Here is a 22,029-nt window from a genome sequence, read left to right on the forward strand (position 1 = left end):
TCTGAAATCAACAATTTACATCAGTGCCCAGGGTTTGTGGCTGCTTCATAACTTAGCAAATGGTGAAAACATGCATTAGTCCGTTTATTTAGTAACTTTTATTCTGTGTGAAACGTGCCACAAGTAGCTCAAGTATCAGTGTAATGTATCACACACAGCCCGGGACACTCCAGGTTAGATTTTAACATTTACTAGTCAGCAAACCCCCTGACCCAGAGACTGAGGAAACCGTTCATACTCCACTTTGTGCGAGCACCAACCACACTGACCAGACTTGCATGCCGATCAGATGACTATTGTGGCCACTGGCGATGTACTGATTTTACAACAAAAGTTGCATTTTGTCGTACAGTCATACATGAAGTGATTTCTGAAGTTCATAATGAAGCTATGAATGTTTGACCAGTTTGAAATAGTGCAAAGTCAATGCTTTCACAATATGGTACCACCTCCTCTTTCAGTGCCCTGTACTCTACCAGCTATATTATGACCGGAAATGAGACAATTTGCCTTCAAAATCAAGTGTAAAAACATCCCAAAATCGTTACACCATCAAAAGACAATCACGGAAGACTACAGTCGTATTTTAGTTTACTTCAAAATCACCCCAATGAAATATTGTATGCACTAAAACTGTTTTACTGTTTATCAGTAGCACCACTTATTCCCAAGAAAGTTATCTAACTAGCCGGGATCTTATTTTGAAATATATATCCGGAAGTAGTTTTTTTTTAACACTACACTGAGGTGCGCGTGGTGAGAAGGGAGAAGCCGGGGACATCTGCCGCTAACAGGTGGGGGCTCTTCACTCAAGTCTGTTACTGTTGCTTTATTAACACTGAACCACGGAATACTCCGTGTAGTTGTTGTACCACGAGCTTATCAAAAGTGTACAAATGTAACGTAACGTGAAGAATTTCATGCAGGCTTGGCAGAAAGGTCCGGGCGAACTCTATTTAAAGATGTGCTATGGTACTTTCTTAGTGGAAAAACAGTCAAACAGGCATGACTGAAACAACTTTTCTTTGTTGTATTGCCCTCCGCATTTAGTAACTTCGGCGTTAGCATTAATGAGACCATGGCTTGGCCGCCGCGTTATTAGCTAATAGCGGACGGTGAACTGATGGAGGGCTAAAGTGCTGCTCGGGGTGAAGAAAGTCACCATGTCCTTCTCCGTCAGTGACTTTTATGGCCGGTGCCTGCTGTCAGGAGGTTAAGTGTGCTCCAAGAGTTACTCTAATGCAAGAGTGTCAAAGTCCAGTGGAGTTACATGCAGCACTGAGGTCGGTGTAGTTTAAAGTCTAGAGTTAGTGAGATGCAGATGAACTAGCAGACTTCTGCTGGCAGGCTGGTGTGTGTGTGTGTTGTGTGCATCAGTGCAGTAACTCGGATAAGATAATGGTACTATTCTGTAGGAACAGAGTCACTCGGCCAGGTGGACAGGCTCTGGCCGTGAGGGATGACTGTGAGGATCTAGAGCCTGGGTGTGCAGATCAGCGGCACACTGCAGGTTTTGAGGTGAAAGGTGACTTGTCTCTGATTGGCTGATATCCATGAACCCATCGGACTTTCATTGGCTCCTTGGTATGCACCCACCCCACCCACCCCCCTTTTAACGAGTGTGTCTCCTCCATAGTACAACCATAACCCCCCTTCTGTTTCTGTTTCTGTTTCTGGTGGCCCCAGGCTAGTAGGTGGAGTAGCCATGTGCTTCTCAACAACAGCAGGCATACAAAAATTTTTTTTTTTTACATGTGGTCATGATCATGTGGTGTCATTCATGGATGAATGATTAAGATCCTTGACTTAAGTAAAAGAGTCAGTGCATTAATGTAGAAAACCTGCTTTCATAATCCGAATGGAGCAAAAGTATTAACTGCAAAGTGTACTCTAAGTAGCATCTACCAGTGTCCATAATTGATATACTAGCATATAATCTGCTACATCACTAGATTTTAATATAAATGCATCACTGCATGTACAGTGGTTTAATGTTGGGGATACCCTAGGCGGAGCCAGGTTTGACTGCTTTTAAGCTTTGGTTGTTTATTCCTGTCCCCAAGCCAAAAAGTCAGGGAGCCAGTTTGACAAAGCATTGCATTTCCTAAATTTATGCTTTTATTGTGAAATCCTAATCTGGAAAGCTGCCAGTTACTACAGCTGTTAGATAAATGTAGTTGAGTAAAACACACAAGATTTCTCTCTGAAATGTTGTGCGGTAGAATTGTCAAGTAGCATAAAATAGAAATATTCAAGCAAAGTACAAGGATCTGAGAAATGTACTTAAGTAATGTACTTGAGTAAATGTGCTTAGTTACATTTCACCAATACGTATGTTTGTTGTTGGATTAATAGTTCAGAGTTCATCATTGGCAAACAGTACACAGAGATAAAGTAATATCAATGCGCTCAATGAATATTGACATTGGCTTAAAGGTTATTCAGAACATTGTCCAAATATACAAATATAATGCAAATATATTAAAGTACTTAACTATTACTGCACAAAAGAAAACCCTTAAGTGCTTCACGTAAGATCACACACACCTTTTTCCTTGAGTCCCAGAGACAAACCAGTATTCCCACGCGGTACCACCCTACCTAAGGTTTGTTGCATTTCGCTTCATTGAACACATTTGTTTAAGAATGTGTGCCATGATGGCAGAATATTAACTGAAATATTAAAGGTATGATCACTAGACGCCTTCAGCCTGATAGCGGCAGATGTCCTTCTCACCACGTGCACTTCAGTGTAGTGTTAAAAAAAACTACTTCCAGATATATGATTCAAAATAAGGGATGCTACTTTAGGATTTAGGAAATTGTAATGTGTATTTTTATACACATTACAAGCATGTGCCACACTCACTACAGCTTCGTCTGTATCTTGCACCTTTTTTTCTTTGATCGGCCTTTATCTCACTCTGTCTCATCATCTCAGCTGAGCATGCAGAGATCACAGGTCACTGGGGGAAAGGTGAGGGGAAGTGAGCAACCGCTTGAACCCTGATGGTGTTTGTTAGCATTTCTATTAATCTCTAAGGAGAAATCTATAGTAAGACACGTGACGCAGATGTGTGAGACATAATGCAGATGTGTGGTTTTGATACAATTAGAAAAATAATCAAATCACAGAGACTTGGCTCCCAGCTTTTACAATCTCACTGGCTGTTTACATTCAGTCTCTGAGCCAGTCAGACCGACCGTCTTGCCACCGCCGGCCAATCTAAGCCCTCCTTGGAGCGACTCTGACCTTTGATTGGTAGATTACATTGAGGTTACATATCACCTTGTAACAGAATCCATGGAAGTGTTTAGTGCCTGTGGTATATCAGTAAATCCTCCCCGCTACGGCAGAGTGTGGCGGTAGCTGCAGCCTTCGCAGGGTTGCTGTCATTGGATTTAAAGCTGAAAAAGCAAAGCCAGTGTTTCACCTGACCGCTTGTTGTTCCAGGTGAGTGGGGAAGCAGTCCAGCAGGAGTAGATAAGTACACTGGCATATAGAAACAGCTCTGGAGGTGTCATCTTGTTGATTGTGTGTGCTTTTATTGCAGACTATAGATACCAGACCTAGTCTGGGTACAGGTTTTTCCAGCTCAGAGGCTGGCCCTGTTCTTTGTTAGTAGTGTCAAACGCATTTATGGTAAACTTGCAGTGATCCTTTCATGTACCTCAGCGACTGTAGGGTTTTTTTTTTTACTCGCTGAAAGAAGATTAGAAATTCGGGAGGAGTATGTGAAGGGAAGTCGAGCTGTTCTATGATCGCAAAAAGCACAATAAGAGAAAAGTGAAAGGAGTAATTACAGTCTTCATATTGTGAAGTTTAATTCATAAGCACAAAACACAGCCCTGCTTGGTCTGGTGTGACCAGTAGCCTCTGGTGGCTCAAGCATGGTAACTTAATAGCCTTGTAACGTTCACCAACGACACGTGTCTCTACTTGTTGTCACTTGGTCACTTGTGGCCACAGTGGATGCCGTTGAATGCAAAAATGTAGAAGTCAGATGTTGCATTAATTGTTGTGTAACTCTTAGAAAAACAAGACTAAAGCACAAAAATGATGTCTTTTGAAGAACACTTTCCATTTTTGCTGCACACAGAGACTGTGAGTGAATATTTATTCCAACTAGGGATGGTAACAGACTAGTGCTCCTTTTTTTTTCAGTCATATCTGCTCAGTAATGGAACACTGGTTGATTTTATCCCCTAAAATGTGACGTCGAATCAATGACTGTCAGTCATTGATGTGATCATCACTGTTGACCCTCAGTGTGTTTGCTTAACTTGGAATCCGGGCCCACGGTCTTTGTTTTATGCTGACCCGTCACCGCGTTCCCACTGAAAGACCCCAGACTGTGTTTCTAATCTGTTTATACTTAAACAGCTCTTCAAGTCACCTTGTGTGTCTGTGTGGGTGGGTGGGTGTGGGTGTGTTCCAACACTGAGAACCTTACTCACCTGCAAACACAGACACACCATGGCAACCTGACACACCTGCTAAAATTGTCCAGAGGGAATCTGTAAAACATAGTGTGCATGATCTAATTATAGTGCAATACGAGCCAAGCGCCGAACGTGTTCTCCTGCTATTATTCTACAGTAATAGCAGAAATAAAAAGTGCCTGAACTCTTCACATTCAGTTTTGCTTCTGAGGAGGCTGCAGAAACACAGTTTTGCTGGTGGTTGACCTTGTGTGAGCGATGAATTTATACTATTTTATATATATGTATACGCCACAGTGAATGAACATGTGGGTACGCAGAGAGTTCTGTTGCACTGTGTTTTGACAAAGCATTCAGCACTCTAAAAGCTAATGGGCCCCTGTGAACATAAACTTCTATGTTGTGTCACCCTGAGAGTCTGTTGCATTGCACCAGGCAACAACAGGCTCCTTCCACCTGCCAAAAACATGTGAAGTATTTCATGTCAAACCACAGACTCAGACGGTCCAGACTATTAACATGTAAGTGCCATGGTGTGAGAAGTTACACTCCAACCTAAAAAAAAAAAAAAAAGTTTCTTACTCTGTACACAATGAATGCATGTGTCGAACCATAGTGACACGGCCCTGATGAAGCACTTTAGCGGAATGTTTGACTTAAACTGTTATACCGTTATGATAATACCCGAGGATGTGTTTATTCCAAACTTGAACTTTGATTGTTGCATATTTAGCCATGAATATTAAAGATTGTAGAGGTAAAATGGCAAGTTGTTGTGCATAAGTCACCGTGCAAGTAGAGTGCAATGTAAACAAAATCTAAGAATAACATCATCAGCGTAATGATGTTGAGATCTTAAGAAGCTGTACTCTCTGTTTAGTGCTATGTGTAGCATGCTGCTAGCAATAGGCTAAACTAAAAACTTAAGTAAATCTGGTTAATATTTCCTTCTGAAAAATAATTGGGGTGTTGGTTCCATTTTCATTTGGAAATGCTATTAACCAAGGTGTGACAGATTACTAGCTCATATCTGAGTGGACATACACTTTATAACTTAAGCTCACAATTGAGTAATGAGTTAAGATTTAACCCATCACAATGCAAACAAACACAAAATGAGGGATGTGTTTGGTGATTAAAATTGGCAAACCTCTAAAAATTCTGGATTAGAAATACTTTTTAAGAAGTAACCAAAGGAATGACCCGTCTTCTCTCTGTCTCTCCAGGTCCCCTCCTGGCCAGCATCCCTCCTGCACACACTCTGCACCCAGCACACCGAGCACTCTCTGCTAGTGCAAACAGGCACACTACCCACAAACCCACGCTCCCCCTCCGCCCAGCTGACCAGCGGCACCATGCTGAGCCAGGAGTTCTTTCAGAAACTGAGGTTGCCAGACCTGGACGATGTCAGTCACTACATCAGGAGTGTCTCCACCCCCGTGTTAGTCAGCATGGGGGCAATGGCTGCTGCAACAACCTACTACCTTGCAACGCGACCTAAAGCCCTCCCGCCAATCTGCGACCTCCACATGCAGTCAGTTGAGGTTCCGGTAAGTTTAAGGGCAATGTCAGTCTGCCAGGGTCGCATGTGTAAGTGGGTTGCAGGTTTAAAAAACGTAAACACAAAAGCAGCACTCACCTATTAATCTACACAAGGCTAAACATCAGGCCTGTAACCAGAACGAAAGCAGCATAGCTCTTGTGATTCATGGCCTGCCCCATAAATGATCATTCCTATGATATTACTGTCTTTTACCAAAATAACAGGGCACATCTGCTGTCCTTCCTTGAAGCTGTCCTTCACTGGAGGCATTTGTTGCTCGATTTAGCAACGCATGCAGGCCCTGACCTCAGCAGGTGGGCTCTTGGTGGGCCTCTGAAAAAAGTGTGGAGTGTACAGTCCAACCTTCATCGGTGACAGGTCAAAGAGGCAGTCTTAAGTTCTTGCCACTCTGAACACACAAAGGCCCCCAGCAAACTGCTACAAACGAGGTGATACAATACCAATACCAAACAAACTAAATAACTTTATGTTCTTTATCTTATTTACACGACAGCATGTCATTTCTACATCTACATCTCTACATGGTCGCGCGTTTACAATTCGCTGCTCTCTGCATCGCGCACGGCGGAGTTCCGCCACCTGCTGCACACACACACACACACAGACACGGAAAATATGTCGCGTCAACCCTAAATAAGTAAAACACTGAATTAAAGGGTAACCAGAGCCTTATGTTTACATATTTTGAAATGACTAGTAGGTATAAAAAGTGTTTTGATTTGGTCCAGTGGATGACCTCAGGCAGCATCTGCAAAACGGGCTGCAATGGATGCAACATGCCCGATCAGAGCACATCCTTGTTTTTGACACTGACTGACAGTGATTTTACCTCACAGAAACACAGGGGTTGCTTGTCTTCTGCTGGCTCCATTGATTAGTGCGTTTGCGTTAATGTCTTGTACACAAATGTTGTGTTGGATCACTCAATAACACAAACAAACCAACCAGATTTCATATTGGTTACAAACACACATAGCCCGCTAAAGCTGGAAAAAAAGTCATCAGCACTATTTCTCAGCTGTCACTGTATGTAAATTAGATACCCAAGCAACAGTCAAGAAGAGCCAATGTTGGTCTTACAGAAGGATTCATAACCCTCATTTGTTTCTTTCATCAGGGCGGAGAGCTGGCCCGTCGATCAGTTCTACTGAACAGCGATGGTCACCTGACACATTATTACGATGATGCCAAAACCATGTATGAGTTCTTCCTCAGAGGGGCCAGAGTCTCAAGTAAGTCACAAATACATTTCTACTGTATGACTTTGAGTGTATGGATGTTTAGTTGTTGAGTTCCTGCCCCACAAAGCACACACGTGCCTCTACAAACACTGCAGCACATCTGGCTCAGGGAGCTGTTGATTCTTTTTACTTAATGTAGTTTTCTTTAAGTTACTGAGCCGTGTCTTTTTTAGCTCGTCTTCACTGAACACTATAAACCTCAGTGTTTTGAGTCAGCAGCCTTAACTGGTTACGGTGTAAACATTGTAGTTTTACTGCTGCCCAGAGCCATATGTGTGCTTTTCCAGAAACAGATTTCTTGTTTGTCAGCAGCAGAGTATACAGGGTGGGAAGGTACACGGGTATGAACACTGTATCTCATGAGAAAGCGCATTGAGATAGAGGCTGAACTGTCTTTGTTTTTCAGTTTCTTTCCTATTTTTGCTCTCCTTTCGTCCTGTAGATAATGGTCCCTGTCTGGGCTCCAGGAAACCAAAACAGCCCTACGAATGGATGTCCTACAGAGAGGTACGAGTCACCTTATAAAACCAGTACAGCCTCCAGCTTGTCAAGTGAGCTCTGTCAAGTCTGACCAGAAAAAAAGCTCAGATGGTGTCATCAAGGTTAAATTTCTTTCTGTTTTCACGTGAAAACTGCCATTGAGGTGCATTAAAGGATTAAAAGATAACATAACTCTTCCTTTGATGCATCAAAAACATTTTTTATTCCATGCTCTTTTAAGACTTGGTTCTAATTACTAGTGTCACTATAATAATAACTTTTATTTATATAGCACCTTTCAAAAACAGATTTCCCCCTGTGCAATAAAAACAAACAACCAATAATAATCAAAAACCTAAGACATAACAAGATTTAAAAAAATCCTATTGTTATCTTATTAAATTGTGTGTGTGTGTGTGTGTGTGTGTGTGTGTGTGTGTGTGTGTGTGTGTGTGTGTGTGTGTGTGTGTGTGTGTGTGTTAGGTAATGGAGCGAACAGAGAACCTGGGTTCAGCATTTCTTCACAAAGGCCACTCCAAGGCCACTGATTCCCACATCGGCATCTTCTCTCAGAACAGACCTGAGGTACAGACAGACACGTACCCTTTACCTCTATCATATTAATATCTAATCCCATCTGTATTATGGGAAACGTAGGTCCTACTTTACTACTACATCATAGCACAGTTCATAATACCTCATCAGAAGGTATCCAGGATACCCAGTCTACCAGTGCTTTATCTGCTATTGTAAACAAATAAATGGATTATCCCAATACGTCATTGTGTGTGTAGTGGACCATCACTGAGCTGGCATGTTACACCTATTCTCTGGTGTCGGTGCCTCTGTACGACACGCTGGGAACAGAAGCCATCATCTACGTTATAGACAAAGGTAAACCACAGCAGCAACAGCATAAACACACACACATCCATATATTATATTCCTTATATTCCGGTGTTTTTGTGTGTGAAGAGCTGCACGTGACCTGCCTTGCATGTGTTTGTGCAGCTGCCGTCTCGACCATCGTGTGTGACGTGGTGGATAAAGTCAACCTGGTACTGGACTGTGTGAAGGACAGAGAACACACTGTGAAAACCATCGTTCTAATGGAGACCCCCAGTGCCGACCTGGTCAGCCGGGGGCAACAGGCCGGAATCCACATCCTCAGCCTGCACGAGATGGAGGTCAGCAGGCTTTTGTCTCCACCTCTGTCTTCCTTTCATTCTTTCATCTCTTCTTTGCCTTTTTGACATATGCTCAGCGCATGTTTCTTTCATTCTTGGGTTTTTAGTTTGGAAATATTGTTGTCCTTCCTCAGTCTTTCGTCTTTTGTTTCATTGCTTTGTTGTGCTTTTTAGTTCTAGTTTTCTTGCTGTGTTGTCGTCATGGCAGTTTTCTTGTTGTTCTCTGCCACTTCATCCCGTCCATAATGAATTCATTAACCTGCTTTTCTTGCTGCGCAGGCTATCGGGAAGGCCAACCATCACCAACCAGTGGTGAGTGAACACTGGCTTGTTATATTATGTCCTACGCTGTCAAAAGGACAATAATGTTGTGACCTGACCTGTTTTACTATTGTCACCCCCATCCCTCCAGCCCCCACGTCCCGAGGACATGGCTGTCATCTGCTTCACTAGCGGAACAACAGGTGACACCCACGCACAGTGAATTGCACGTAATATAATTTCTATTAGCATCTATACTTTAAATCTAAATGTGTGTGTGTGTGTGTGTGTTTGTTCTTCCAGGAAACCCAAAGGGAGCCATGTTGACACATGGGAATATTGTGTCCAACTGCTCAGCCTTCATCAAAATAACAGAGGTGACACAACATCTAGAGCATCTCCAGCCTCTGTAATGGAAGGATCTAAATAAAAGGAGTTAGATTTCCTTATCTACATGCTCCTTTCCTCCTCTCCTTCTCTACCTCTTACTTTTCTTCTTTACCTCCTCCTCTCGTTTTCTAGTGTCCCTTCCTTTCCCTTTCTCTTCCTTTCCTCCTCTACCTCCTCCCCAGTTAGTAAGTAGAAGACGGAGGGGATGAGAGCAACTTCACTGTGATTTAGATTGATTGTTTTTTGAAAATATGAATGTGAAAATTCAGAATGAAACGTAATGGATGATGGAACAGAGAGAATGACGAAAGAAGAGGTGTTCAGCGTGTCGTCTTGAAGCTTCAGTCCCTCTGCTGATTTAGGATCCAGATGTTGTTTTAAGAGGAGGAAGTGATGATAAAACTGTGTCCGTAATTGTTTGAAGAGCGAGGGATTGTGGTGAACTCTTTGCTCCTCTCTCCAGTCTTCTGCTCAGACCACCTCAGAGGATGCCATGCTGTCTTTTCTGCCTCTGGCCCACATGTTTGAGAGGGTGGTGGAGGTACACATGTGAACACTGACTGTTTTTCCTTCCTGTCTGTGTGTTTCCCTGTCTGTCTGTCTGTCTGGGTCCTGTCCGTCGGTGTGTGTCCATGGTCCCTGTCTGTGTGTTTGTACTGTGTGTGTATGCACATGTTTTAGGTGTGCTGTCCGTTGTCACCCAGGGACGTCCATATCTCCTTCCTACCCTTGGCTCATATGTTTGAGAGAGTAGTGCAGGTACTGTATGTTCCCTTAGTTCCCATAGCAACCCTCTGTTAAAGACAGATCCACATCCCCACAAACCCTGTGCGTCAGCCGCTCTTCCATTACACACTAAGCCATTATGGTGACCTGTTACCTTTTCCCTTCTGCACTCATCTGACACTGCTGACAGGGAGTGATGATAGTGCATGGAGCCAGGATTGGCTTTTTCCAGGGAGATATTCGTCTGCTGTCGGATGACCTGAGCACACTGAAACCTACTGTGTTCCCTGTGGTACCCCGACTCCTCAACCGAATGTATGACAAGGTAGGTGGTTCGGAGGAGCAGGCAAGACGCTCCGCAATGTAGCGCTTTGGACAGTATCAGCAGAAAAACATATTTTTGCCGCCCAAAAAAAAAAGGTCCATCTAAAGACATCAATATTAGTTTAAGAGTTTGCTACATGTAGAATATTCTTACTGCTTTACATTGCTGACAGACAGCGCTTAGTTATCCTCTCTTTCTTCAAAGCCACCAGAGTCAGTTGATAAAATCATTTTATATCACAGAACACGGGACTTCTCTGTGCTCCGCTTCCTCGATCACTTTAGAGCGGGTGAATGTTCAAGATATCAGTGCCACCTAACCCCCATTCTGTATAAGTGCAGCATAAACATTAAGGACGATAATGATACTGTCACTTAATTAATGTGGTGACCCTTTGTGTGCATGTGTGTGTGTGTGTGTGTGTGTGTGTGTGTTTTCCTGCCTCTGTAGATCTTTGGGCAGGCCAACACCTCTTTGAAGCGTTGGCTGCTGGGATTTGCCTACAGGAGGAAGGAGTCTGAGATGATGAAAGGCATCGTGAGGAGAGACAGCATCTGGGATCGACTGATCTTCCGGAAGGTCCAGGTACACTGAGCCAGCACAGTTAGAACTTCCTCTGCATCACAGTTGTTGTGTGCTCTGTCTGGGAATGGTTTTCTCTAGAAGTTTTACTGAATTATGCACTTAACTTATCAACAATGTTTTGTTTATGCACGACATGCACCGTCACATTTACACTGGAACAGACTGAAAACGTCTCTGCACACTGATCTGCGGTGTGTCTTGGTGTTTGTTGACAAGCTGTCATCTCATGTAATGAGAGGTGACGCGCTGGGAGTCGACTGAACAGCGTGCGGATTCTACTCCGTTCAATCTGTCTCTGCCAGCTGGGCAGCTAACGCTAGCAAGTAGCTGCTATCAGATATCAGGCTGGTATCTTGTCAAGAGGCAACAACAGCAGGAGCAGATGAGTTAGTGTGCAGACGTTTGTGCTCTGTATGTGCCGAAACAGAAAGTGGATGTCTGTGTCTCTAGTTTTTGAAAACAGCTCGTGTTTTTGGCCACACATCAGTTTCTCACAGCAGCTCAATAAATTAAGCCTTAAATGGAAACCCATTGTTTTTTACACATGCATCTTCCTCTCAAATAATTTTTGCTTATGTGGCAGATTATGTAGTGGACTGGTGCGTAACCATTATTTACACACTTAGTCAGGCTTGGAGCTGACTGAGCTGGAGGTACTAATGCAGCGTGCTGCCCTCTGCAGGCCAGCCTCGGAGGTCGCGTGCGTCTGATGTTAACAGGAGCTGCCCCCATCTCTCCCACAGTCCTCACCTTCCTCAGAGCTGCAATAGGCTGTCAGGTAACGCAAGCACACTCAAGCTGACTTCAGCCCTTGTTTCCCAGTTTGCCCAGTGCCTTTCTACCACCAACAGTAGGTAATTGGTTGAAATGCTGCCATTTGATCTGTAATCATCTTATCTACACTGTTCCCAGTCATTACATAATTCTGTGTTTTGTAGAAGCAGTAATGATATTAATGATAATGAGCATAGCTGTTCCTCTCTTAGTTCTACGAAGGCTATGGACAAACAGAGTGCACTGCTGGATGCACCTTGACCGTGCCCGGAGACCTGAAAGCAGGTAATAAATAGGAAATCTGCTTGCCTGGACTTTGAAATTTTTTTCCAGCATGTAGCCTTGTTAAAGTGATGAACTGACTGATTGCTCAGCTTTACAAGAACTAAACTTGACTTTGTGTAACCAGGTCACGTTGGAGCTCCTCTGCCTTGTAACTCCATTAAACTGGTGGATGTTCCTGAGATGAACTACCTGGCTGTAAAGGGAGAGGGAGAGGTGAAGCATGAAGACAAGCAGACATTGTGAAAGAAACAACTCTTTTATAGTGTGCATCGTTCATAACTTAGCATGTGTGTTGGTTTCCAGGTGTGTGTGAAGGGTCCTAACGTGTTCCAGGGCTACCTGAATGACCCGGAGAAGACTTTGGAGACTATTGATGCAGATGGATGGCTTCACACTGGAGATATTGGGAAATGGCTTCCAGTAGGTTTAAGCTAATCGCAACTTCACACACATTTAATAAGCTCATTACATGCAGCCAGATTGTTAAAGTCGTGTGTGTCGGTCAGCCTGTAGGTATTGACTCCGTGTGCACGTGTGTTCACAGAATGGCACGCTGAAGATCGTGGACAGGAAGAAGCACATCTTTAAGCTGGCGCAGGGGGAGTACATCGCTCCTGAAAAGATAGAGAATGTCTACACGAGGAGCGATGCTGCAGCTCAGGTCTTTGTGCATGGAGACAGTCTGCAGGTAGGTGGAGGAAATTCAGGTGGAGCAAAACGCCAGACTGACAAAGTTACTGAGAAACTTCACGGTCCCTCAAAGTCCTAACTACACTTTACAATACAGCACTTCACTCATTCTAAAAATGCCTTTAACTTGTGTGTATCTCCAGGCGTGCCTGGTTGCAGTGGTGGTCCCTGACCCTGACTTCCTGTCTGGCTGGACCAAGAGGACCCTGGGACTGGAGGGCAGCTACCAGGAGCTATGTGGCCGAGCGGTACTACTTTTTAATTCTGGATTCAGACGTACTTACTGTTTCCTGTGCCCACACTGTAACCCTCTTCCTATTTAGCATAAAGAAGTTAACCAACCAGTCTATTCATACGCAGTAGTAATTCCTAACCAAGCATGTACACATTTTACATTACATTCACTATGAATGTGAATTGACAGACTTTGTGACATCTCTATTCTGAGCCACTTTTCTGTCCGTACAGGATGTCAAAGCAGCCATCTTGGAGGACATGGTGCGGCTGGGCAAGGAAGGAGGCCTCAAGTCCTTTGAGCAGGTAAAACACTCGCTTATAATAATTCAGTTATGATTTGAAATATCTTCTCCCATACACCAGATACTGTATCTGTGTAGATGTGTGTTTTCCTAGACGTGAAACGTTATCATCCTCTCTGTCACACAACCTGCCGACACGTGTGTGTGTGTGTGTGTGTGTGTGTCGTCTAGGTGAAGGCCATCTATATCCACCCAGAGCTGTTCTCAATCGAGAGCGGCCTGCTCACTCCGACGCTGAAGGCCAAGAGGAACGAAATGCGACAGTACTTCAGATCCCAGATAGACGAGCTGTACGCTGGGATCAAAATGTAGAAGTGGAGGAGGAGAGCAAACTGGAAGAGCAGATGCAAGAGGTCTGTTTTAGATGAAGAGAAAGGGAGGTGGCAGAGAGGGGAGCACAAGCTGAAGCACAAAGGGAAGCGAATGAAGAGGTCTTCTCACACCAAAAGGATGGTCAGCCTGTTGAAACCTCCCAAACAGTAACACTAGAAAACAGGAGGTGATGTAACTTTTAACAGAACTTGATTCAAAGCATTTAGAACAAAATCAATTATCTGTAGGATCCATAGCACAGAATATAAAACCTCTGAGGGTCCAGAGAAAATGTTATGCTTAAGACAAATGTGTCAAAGTAGTTTTGCCTATACTCTGTACAGTACAAATACTGTGAACATGTGTTGATTCTAATCAGCGATTTTATGACATCAGGGGCTTTTTGAAGGGAAATATCAAAGTGCAGCTCAGTGGAGATATCTCAGGACTTCAGTGTCTAGAACTATGCACACATGCACACACACATATGCACACACCGTTTAACTTTAAGGATGAAGAGGGAGCACTCAGGCAACTGAAACAGGTCCAGTGATGGTGAAGTTTGGATTAGAAGCCATATTGATTATTCTGTAACCCAAACAGCCTCTCACACCAACATTTCAGGGTCTTTGAAGAGATTTTTTGTCAAATGTGTGTTTCTTTAGTTTGTTTAATAGGAAGTAGAAATCCACAATGGATAGTAGGATTGTTTCTGTTGGATCCTTAAATCTTTTAATGAATAAACATGGGTCCAATTAGGAATCAGGGAACCAGCCGAGTGAGCCATTTTAAAAGCCGTCTAAACAAGCCAGCCGTACACAAGGAATTCAGGTACTAAAGAGCAACCAGGACATGCTGATGTTATTTATTTATGACAGTAGTAATAATTTAAAAAATAAAAATTTTATAGCGTCTTTCAAGGAACCCTAAGGAGCTTTTACACAAAGGGAGACAAAGAAAGGAAGAGATTTGAATCAGTTTGCTTAAATTATTATAATATAGGAGGGTGAAACAATACAACCTGAACTGAATCTTGAATGTTTATGTTTGACTATGGCCTTGCTATAGGTGTTTTTACTGTCATCTCACATTTGTTTTGTAAAAAATGTAATTAAAAATCATTAAAAGAGCTGTGTGTGTCCTTTGGTTAATCAGAAGCCATTTCAGTTTTAGTGCGCGTTTATTGTTACTCTAATTTGTATATTTGGAATTCACAAGGCCAAGTCAAGTTTTGTCCTAATATTTGGAATGTATATTATTGTTTCGATGCACTGGACTAAGAAACTAAATTAAAACCGAAAATAAAATCATAACTTCATTGCTTTTACTGAATATTGTTTAAATTTGGTCTAAGTATAGTATCTTAAGTAAAGCATTATGAACCATTTCGCCCTCTGTAGTATACAGGTGCTGGTCATATAATTAGAATATCATGAAAAAGTTGATTTATTTCAGTAATTCCATTCAAAAAGTGAAATTTGTATCTTATATTCATTCATTACACACAGACTGATATATTTCAAGTATTTATTTCTTTTAATTTTGATGATTATAACTGACAACTGATGAAAAACCCAAATTTAGTATCTCAGAAAATTAAAATATTACTTAAGACTGATACAAAAAAAAGATTTCTAGAAATGTTGGCCAACTGAAAGGTATGAACATGAAAAGTATGAGCATGTACAGCACTTAATACTTAGTTGGGGCTCCTTTGGCCTGAATTACTGCAGCAATGCAGCGTGGCATGGAGTCGATCAGTCTTTGGCACTGCTCAGGTGTTATGAGAGCCCAGGTTGCTCTGATAGTGGCCTTCAGCTCTTCTGCATTGTTGGGTCTGGCGTATCGCATTTTCCTCTTCATAATACCGCATAGATTTTCTATGGGGTTAAGGTCAGGCGAGCTTGCTGGCCAATTAAGAACAGGGATACCATGGTCCTTAAACCAGGTACTGGTAGCTTTGGCACTGTGTGCAGGTGCCAAGTCCTGCTGGAAAATGAAATCTGCATCTCCATAAAGTTGGTCAGCAGCAGGAAGCATGAAGTGCTCTAAAACTTCCTGGTAGACAGCTGCGTTGACCTTGGACCTAAGAAAACACAGTGGACCAACACCAGCAGATGACATGGCACCCCAAACCATCACTGACTGTGGAAACTTTACACTCGACCTCAAGCAACGTGGATTCTGTGCCTCTCCTCTCTTCCTCCAGACTCTGGGACCTTGTTTTCCAAAGGACATGCAAAATTTACTTTCATCAGAGAACATAACTTTGGACCACTCAGCAGCAGTCCAGTCCTTTTTGTCTTTAGCCCAGGCGAGACGCTTGTGACACTGTCTCTTGTTCAAGAATGGCTTGACACAAGGAATGCGACAACTGAAAGTCCATGTCTTGCATACGTCTGTGCGTGGTGGTTCTTGAAGCACTGACTCCAGCTGCAGTCCACTCTTTGTGAATCTCCCCCACATTTTTGAATGGGTTTTGTTTCACAATCCTCTCCAGGGTGCGGTTATCCCTATTGCTTGTACACTTTTTTTCTACCACATCTTTTCCTTCCCTTCGCCTCTCTATTAATGTGCTTGGACACAGAGCTCTGTGAACAGCCAGCCTCTTTAGCAATGACCTTTTGTGTCTTGCCCCCCTTGTGCAAGGTGTCAATGGTCATCTTTTGGACAAGTGTCAGGTCAGCAGTCTTCCCCATGATTGTGTAGCCTACAGAGCTAGACTGAGAGACCATTTAAAGACCTTTGCAGGTGTTTTGAGTTAATTAGCTGATTAGAGTGTCTTCAATATTGAACCTTTCCACAATATTCTAATTTTCTGAGATACTGAATTTGGGTTTTTCATTAGTTGTTAGTTATAATCATCAAAATTTAAAGAAATAAACACTTGAAATACATCAGTCTGTGTGTAATGAATGAATATAATATACATATATAATTATTTATATAATTTATATATTTTATATATTTTTTATATATTTTATAATATAATTTTTTCTTAACTGTAGAGCAAATGTTTACTTCAAATAAACCGTATCCAAATATATATTCATGTTAAATGAAATACATAATTTTGTAATTTTATCTGCATAAACTCATTTTGAGCTATAACGTTTTGGACATAGAGGATTGTCCCAACCCTCCACCCCCGCATGTCTGGAGTGGTACAGTCCGAAACTCAAAACATTTAGCGGGAAGCTGCTCCGCAGTGTTTACTAAATAGTCGCAAGGCCACTGTTCCTCCAAATGAGGTGAGAAATACTGCGTATGACTTATAATCTAACCAGTATCTCTGTTACACACCACTCCCGTGTATGTTGGTACAGTTACAGATTTAATTTAAAAAGCAGACGACATGAGTTTGTTCCGCTGGTTTAACGTCACTGACAAATGTTGCTGTAGCACATCAGAGGATAATAGTGCTGTACAGAGCGGAGCGCTAACGGTGCTAGCTTCGTCCTGTACGTATTTAGTAACGTTACTGCAACTTGGTAGAAGATGTGCTAACCCAATGACAACAGCTGTTAACTAACAGCCCATAGAAGTACTCGGACACGTCTGTACGGCGATTAGCTTTACAGGAAGAGGTAAATACATAAATGTGCTACATTACTGAGCGGAGTTTGGTTTGAGGTTAGCCACGTAGCGGCTAAACTGGACGACACAGCAGCTCCCTGCGAGATTCGGGGATCAGCGTCAAACACTAGTCTTGATGTCCGACCACCCAGGAACGAGAGCCCTTTGGGTGGAGGTGTGACACAAACATGGAGACTGAGGATGATGAAGCTGCTCCTGTCTTCTCTGTTTCCGCAGCGCCAAACGCGGCAGAGGAGCCAAAGTGCTCAAAGTGCCACAAGATGGGGGTCAAGTGAGTTGTTCAATGGCCGCTGTTACATTTACAACACTGCTGTGATTAAAACTGGTAGTAAGCATTTCTTTTTTTAAGGGGATAAAAATGAGTCATTCTGGTGTCTTTGTCTGTAATTGTGTTATTAAATATTGTCATAAAGCTAGTTTGATAGATTGTACAGTATGAAATTGGAAGATTGTTGTTCTCTGTTGTGTGTTAAATCCAGAAAGGTTCATCTTTTGACAACACGGATACTCCCGACCTGTCTGCTATAGACAAAGCTGGCTTCCTGGAGGGACTGCAGCTACACTGTGGTGAGTTTATACACTGTACGGCTACATCTTTAACCAGGTCAGTGCCATCCTACGTCCACAAGTCTTTAAAAAGTATAAACCTTTTGAATGTAACAGCATAATGTCACCAAACCTGTGCTGACCAGAGAACCCTTGTTGTTGCCAAGGTAACCCTATGCACAGTACCGCCATAGAGGAAGATTTAGACGTCTCCGAGGAGGGACAGAAGACCAAAGGGAGAAAGGGCATTCCTCAGACGCTGAAGCCTACTGTTAAACAGCGTGCAGCTGCCGTGAAGAGGAAGAAGATGGAGGAGGAAGAGGAAGAGCAGAAGAAGAACACAAAGAGGGGAATGAGAGGCGGTGGTGGGAAAGTCGGAGCCGGGTAACATCAAATGAATTTGTTTGTTGTTGTTGCTTTCCACGCTGATGGCTAGAGGAAAGATTTCAGCTAACTCCAACTCCTCTGTCTGCACTGAACAGGTCTAAGAAGGAAGGAGAGACAGAGAAAAAGAAGGGAGCACCACAGGGGGAGAGAGTGGAGTTAGATGGAGACAGGAGGGCATCAGACCCCAATGCCATCCTCCAGAAACACAACCGCCCTACCCCAACAGCCAGCAGCCTGAAACAGTTGGTCGGGAAGAAGCCCGCCAAGAGGAGGAGTGCAGGGCAGGCGTCTGCAGCTAGGTGAGCTCACATGGAGACGTTCTCATGGACCGTTCACAGTCCGGAGATCAGGATGAATGCTTTTTGTCTATTGCGTATTTTTCTGTTTGTCTTGTATGTGGTGTATTGATTTGTCTTCCCATCAAGTCATTTATCTGTGCCTCTGTGTCCCAACAAGGCCAGTGAAAAATCAGCAGATGAAGAAGAATAAGAAGACAAAGAGTGAATCAGGAAGTGGAAAGTCCAGCGACCCTCAGTCACAGGTAGGAAAGTGGATCCTATTGTCTCCAGTAGAGCATCTACAGCATACTGCTATTGTGATAATGAAGGAAGTGTATAAAATAAAACTAGAATCGGAGACTGTATGTCTGCTGAGATGAAGTTATGCCACATTTGTTTTCCTCCAGGAGGAATCTGACGGTGGCAGCGGCCAGCAGAGACGTAGGAAAGTCCTGTCGTCTGATGAGGAGGTGATGGATGAGGACAAGAGTTGGGTATGGACTAACTTGAGCAGGCTGCTGTAGCTAGCAGCCCAGCATCCACAGGAATGTGGCCTACACTGTGACGTTATTATCTCATGTGTTCATTTTTTTTCTTTATGTCGTTTTATCCAGGCCCCGAGTCCAAAGAAAGCCAAGGTGTCAAGTCTGGGCAGATCCAGAAAGTCTTCGTCTGATAGGTCTAAATCTAGGAAGTCTTCATCAGGTAAGGGAAACGAGCATGAGAGGCTAGCGTCAGCTCACACTTCCAGCTAAGATGCAAAGTCATCACCATAAAATCCAAAGTCAAATCTCACATTTTATGTTTCTACTCTGTTTAAAGGAATGGTTCAACATTTTGGGGAAAGCTTACTCGCTTTCTTGACTCCAGTTAGATAGGAACATTGATATCACTCCTACATCTGAACATTCAATAAGACGCTGGAGCCCAGAGGTTTTGTCTTTACCATTTCACTCTACAATACAAATGGCTGTACATGGAATAAGCCTCAATAGGCCTCACATCGTCATGAATTAGGGTGAAGCATTATAAGTGCAAACTGAGTTTTGGAAGCATTTGAATGGGTTCACAGCCGTTTTTAGTTTTCACGATTCTTCTGGAAACTTGAACCACAAACGCCTAATTCTTCCACCTGAAGGCAGTGCATCTGCGGAACCAGGAAAGGCCGACACCGACAAACGGAGGGGGAGCGGGAGCGGGAGGGGGAGCGGTCGTCAGGGAGGAACAGAGCTGGAGGTGGTGCTGGATACTTTCCTCGACTTCTGTGACCAGTACAGGTAAACTAAGACATGCAAACAATCACTGTTCTTGGACACCTCTAGCTGTCCCTCGATCTGTGCAGCCTATGATATCTATCTAATATCTTCACGTCATGTTACCACACAATTAACTACCAGCACTCACTATTTTAGACATTTTTATGGCAAATGTGGTTCTATTATTTGTGTATGTGTGATTGTTTTTTTGTTGTCAGGGAGTCTGTGGAGTCTAAAGCAGTCAGACAGTCCATTGATTCGTTCTCCTCCAATGTGAAAGAGCAACTCTTGGAAAAGGTCAGGCTTTCCAAATTGTGTTTAATTAGTGATGCCATGGAGTTGAAGCAAAAGAGCAAGTTAGACTCTTCAAGCTTTCAAGATGTTCCTGGTTGAAATGTAAATGTTTGGAGTATATTTCCACCAAATGATACAGCACGCACACTCCGCTTTATCAGGGTGTGAGACAATAGGCCACCAATTAGAGAATCTATCACAGAATTACAACCATATTTCCAAATTGTTTAAGCATTTTGTTGCTTACATTAAACTGTGAAGTAAAAGTATTTTAAGTTAAGTGTTTCCCGGAAAATGTGTGGTGTTGATCAAGTTAACAATACATGTAATCATGCACACTATAACATATCCAAATCCAAAACAGAGGTTACTGATACTGATTGATATCAGACTTTTAACACATGTATATTCCCTGGTGTTTCTTCTCTTCCAGATCTCCTCTTCCAAGGAGCTCTGGGCTCTAAAAAGAGAGAACGCCAAGGTAACTATGGCAACCGGCTTTCAGCCATGCTAGCAGCGCGTGGCTCTAGGGTTGATCTACCGCTTCGGTCAGCACTGGCATATCTCTGATGTTAGCATTTAGCTGAAAGCACCGCTGGGCCTTGGGACAGCCTCACGGAGCCGCTAAGCATGGCTGCAGGCTTGTCCTGTTACCAGCATGTAGTGACCGCGCCCTCTGTCCTGCCTGTGCTTGTTGTCTGTGTGCGTCAGGTGGGCTCTTTGATCCGTAAGAAGACACAGAGACTGCTGGATGCCAAACATGAGCTGATGAGGTGAGAGGCAGTTCCCACTTTATTCCCACATACTCAGATTACTGTAAGATTTTAGCATCGGGTAGCTAAAAGTAATCCCTCCTTCCAGCATAATTAACAGGAAAAAAAAGTCTTTTCAGTGTTGTTCAGAATAATCATTCCTGTCCTCACAATGAGCTTTACGCTGTGTCTGTTTGGTCAGGGCCGAGAGGCAGGCGTGGCTGCTCCAGAAGGAGAAAGATGGACTTCAGCTCAGATTAGCTGATCTGAGACGAGGCCAAGCTTTCCTGCATGACTTTAGAGAGCTCAGCACACAATACCAGGACTACAGACACAAACACCCCAGAGAGAAAGAAACGGTACGCACGCACGCACACACACACACACACACACACACACACACACACACACACTAATTTTGTGTCTCATTTGTGTGTCTTGGTCCTAGGTACAGTTTATGTTATCTATTTTTATCTTGCTGAAATTTTGATGCACAGCTTGATGCTGTTCAAGAGTTTCTAGAAAACTCTTCCGGTGACATCCTCCTCTCCTCTCCTCCCCTCCCCTCCCCTCTCCTCTCCTTCTCTCCTCTCCTCCAGTATGGGGAGTCCAGTCTTCCTGCTCTGCTACTGGAGGCCAAGCACATTCAAACAGCGGAGCATCAGCTGAGAGGAATCAATAACTGACTGGAAAAAACACTCAAGAAGGATGGCGCATGGAAATAATGCGCTATGTCACAAACCCACAAATGCACACAGGTTAAAGACTCAAACAGTACATATTATGAGCAATAGTGTTGTTTTTTTTGGGTTGTATGTTGTGTATAGTGACCAAATACTGCCCATCCTCAATCATTGATATGATACTGTCAGTATAATAAATGCAAAAGATAAGAGCATGTTTTCATCCTGTGTTTTTCTTAACATGAGAATCTATTTTGAGGCGTCGCTGATGGCTTACAGTCGAACTGGTTTGGCCTTGTATGAGATCTGTAAAGTAATCCTCACAGGCAGACGCATAAAGTTGTTTTCAGATGGTAAATTCTTGTAACATGTTCGGACATGTCAGCGGATTGGTCGTGACTTTAACGGACAGTTTCCTAAACCAATCAGCTGCT

The 22,029-nt window shown here is 43.1% G+C and overlaps 2 protein-coding genes across 4 annotated transcripts; both read left to right on the forward strand.

Annotated features, from left to right (window-relative positions):
* Positions 1-750: 750 nt before the first annotated feature.
* LOC139207731 (long-chain-fatty-acid--CoA ligase 1-like) lies at positions 751-14,931 on the forward strand. Of its 2 annotated transcripts, none has more exons than XM_070837484.1 (21): positions 751-794; positions 5,784-5,993; positions 7,125-7,239; positions 7,691-7,755; positions 8,212-8,313; positions 8,523-8,622; positions 8,740-8,915; positions 9,195-9,227; positions 9,328-9,379; positions 9,480-9,553; positions 10,248-10,325; positions 10,483-10,617; positions 11,068-11,202; positions 11,885-11,980; positions 12,189-12,261; positions 12,386-12,474; positions 12,565-12,681; positions 12,806-12,949; positions 13,095-13,199; positions 13,420-13,491; positions 13,662-14,931. In XM_070837484.1, the coding sequence occupies exons 2-21, from the start codon at positions 5,799-5,801 to the stop codon at positions 13,800-13,802; spliced, it is 2,097 nt and encodes a 698-aa protein (XP_070693585.1). In that variant the 5' UTR covers positions 751-794; positions 5,784-5,798; the 3' UTR covers positions 13,803-14,931. The 2 variants fall into 2 exon arrangements, with proteins under 2 accessions (XP_070693585.1, XP_070693586.1); XM_070837485.1 differs by lacking the exon at positions 751-794 and adding an exon at positions 3,351-3,454.
* A 2,099-nt stretch (positions 14,932-17,030) lies between these two features.
* Positions 17,031-21,790, forward strand: cenpu (centromere protein U). 2 transcript variants are annotated; one of them, XM_070837096.1, is made up of 14 exons: positions 17,031-17,053; positions 17,616-17,670; positions 17,879-17,966; positions 18,113-18,329; positions 18,428-18,631; positions 18,789-18,873; positions 19,018-19,104; positions 19,225-19,315; positions 19,749-19,887; positions 20,085-20,163; positions 20,594-20,641; positions 20,872-20,933; positions 21,115-21,271; positions 21,512-21,790. In XM_070837096.1, exons 1-14 carry the CDS (start codon positions 17,049-17,051, stop codon positions 21,596-21,598), a joined length of 1,404 nt encoding a protein of 467 aa, XP_070693197.1. In that variant the 5' UTR covers positions 17,031-17,048; the 3' UTR covers positions 21,599-21,790. The 2 variants fall into 2 exon arrangements, with proteins under 2 accessions (XP_070693197.1, XP_070693199.1); XM_070837098.1 differs by having other exon boundaries at positions 19,018-19,080.
* Positions 21,791-22,029: the final 239 nt, after the last annotated feature.

The sequence above is a fragment of the Pempheris klunzingeri genome, chromosome 9, assembly GCF_042242105.1.
Source record: "Pempheris klunzingeri isolate RE-2024b chromosome 9, fPemKlu1.hap1, whole genome shotgun sequence".
NCBI lineage: Eukaryota > Metazoa > Chordata > Actinopteri > Acropomatiformes > Pempheridae > Pempheris > Pempheris klunzingeri.

Coding starts and splice junctions, on each gene's coding strand:
- cenpu (XM_070837096.1), top strand. Junction 17,671..17,878: donor TGCCACAAGATGGGGGTCAA/GTGAGTTGTTCA, acceptor TGTTAAATCCAG/AAAGGTTCATCTTTTGACAA. Junction 17,967..18,112: donor GGGACTGCAGCTACACTGTG/GTGAGTTTATAC, acceptor GTTGTTGCCAAG/GTAACCCTATGCACAGTACC.
- LOC139207731 (XM_070837484.1), top strand. CDS start 5,799: ATGCTGAGCCAGGAGTTCTTTCAGAAACTGAGGTTGCCAGACCTGGAC. Junction 11,203..11,884: donor TGATCTTCCGGAAGGTCCAG/GTACACTGAGCC, acceptor TGCCCTCTGCAG/GCCAGCCTCGGAGGTCGCGT. Junction 12,682..12,805: donor ATATTGGGAAATGGCTTCCA/GTAGGTTTAAGC, acceptor GTGTGTTCACAG/AATGGCACGCTGAAGATCGT.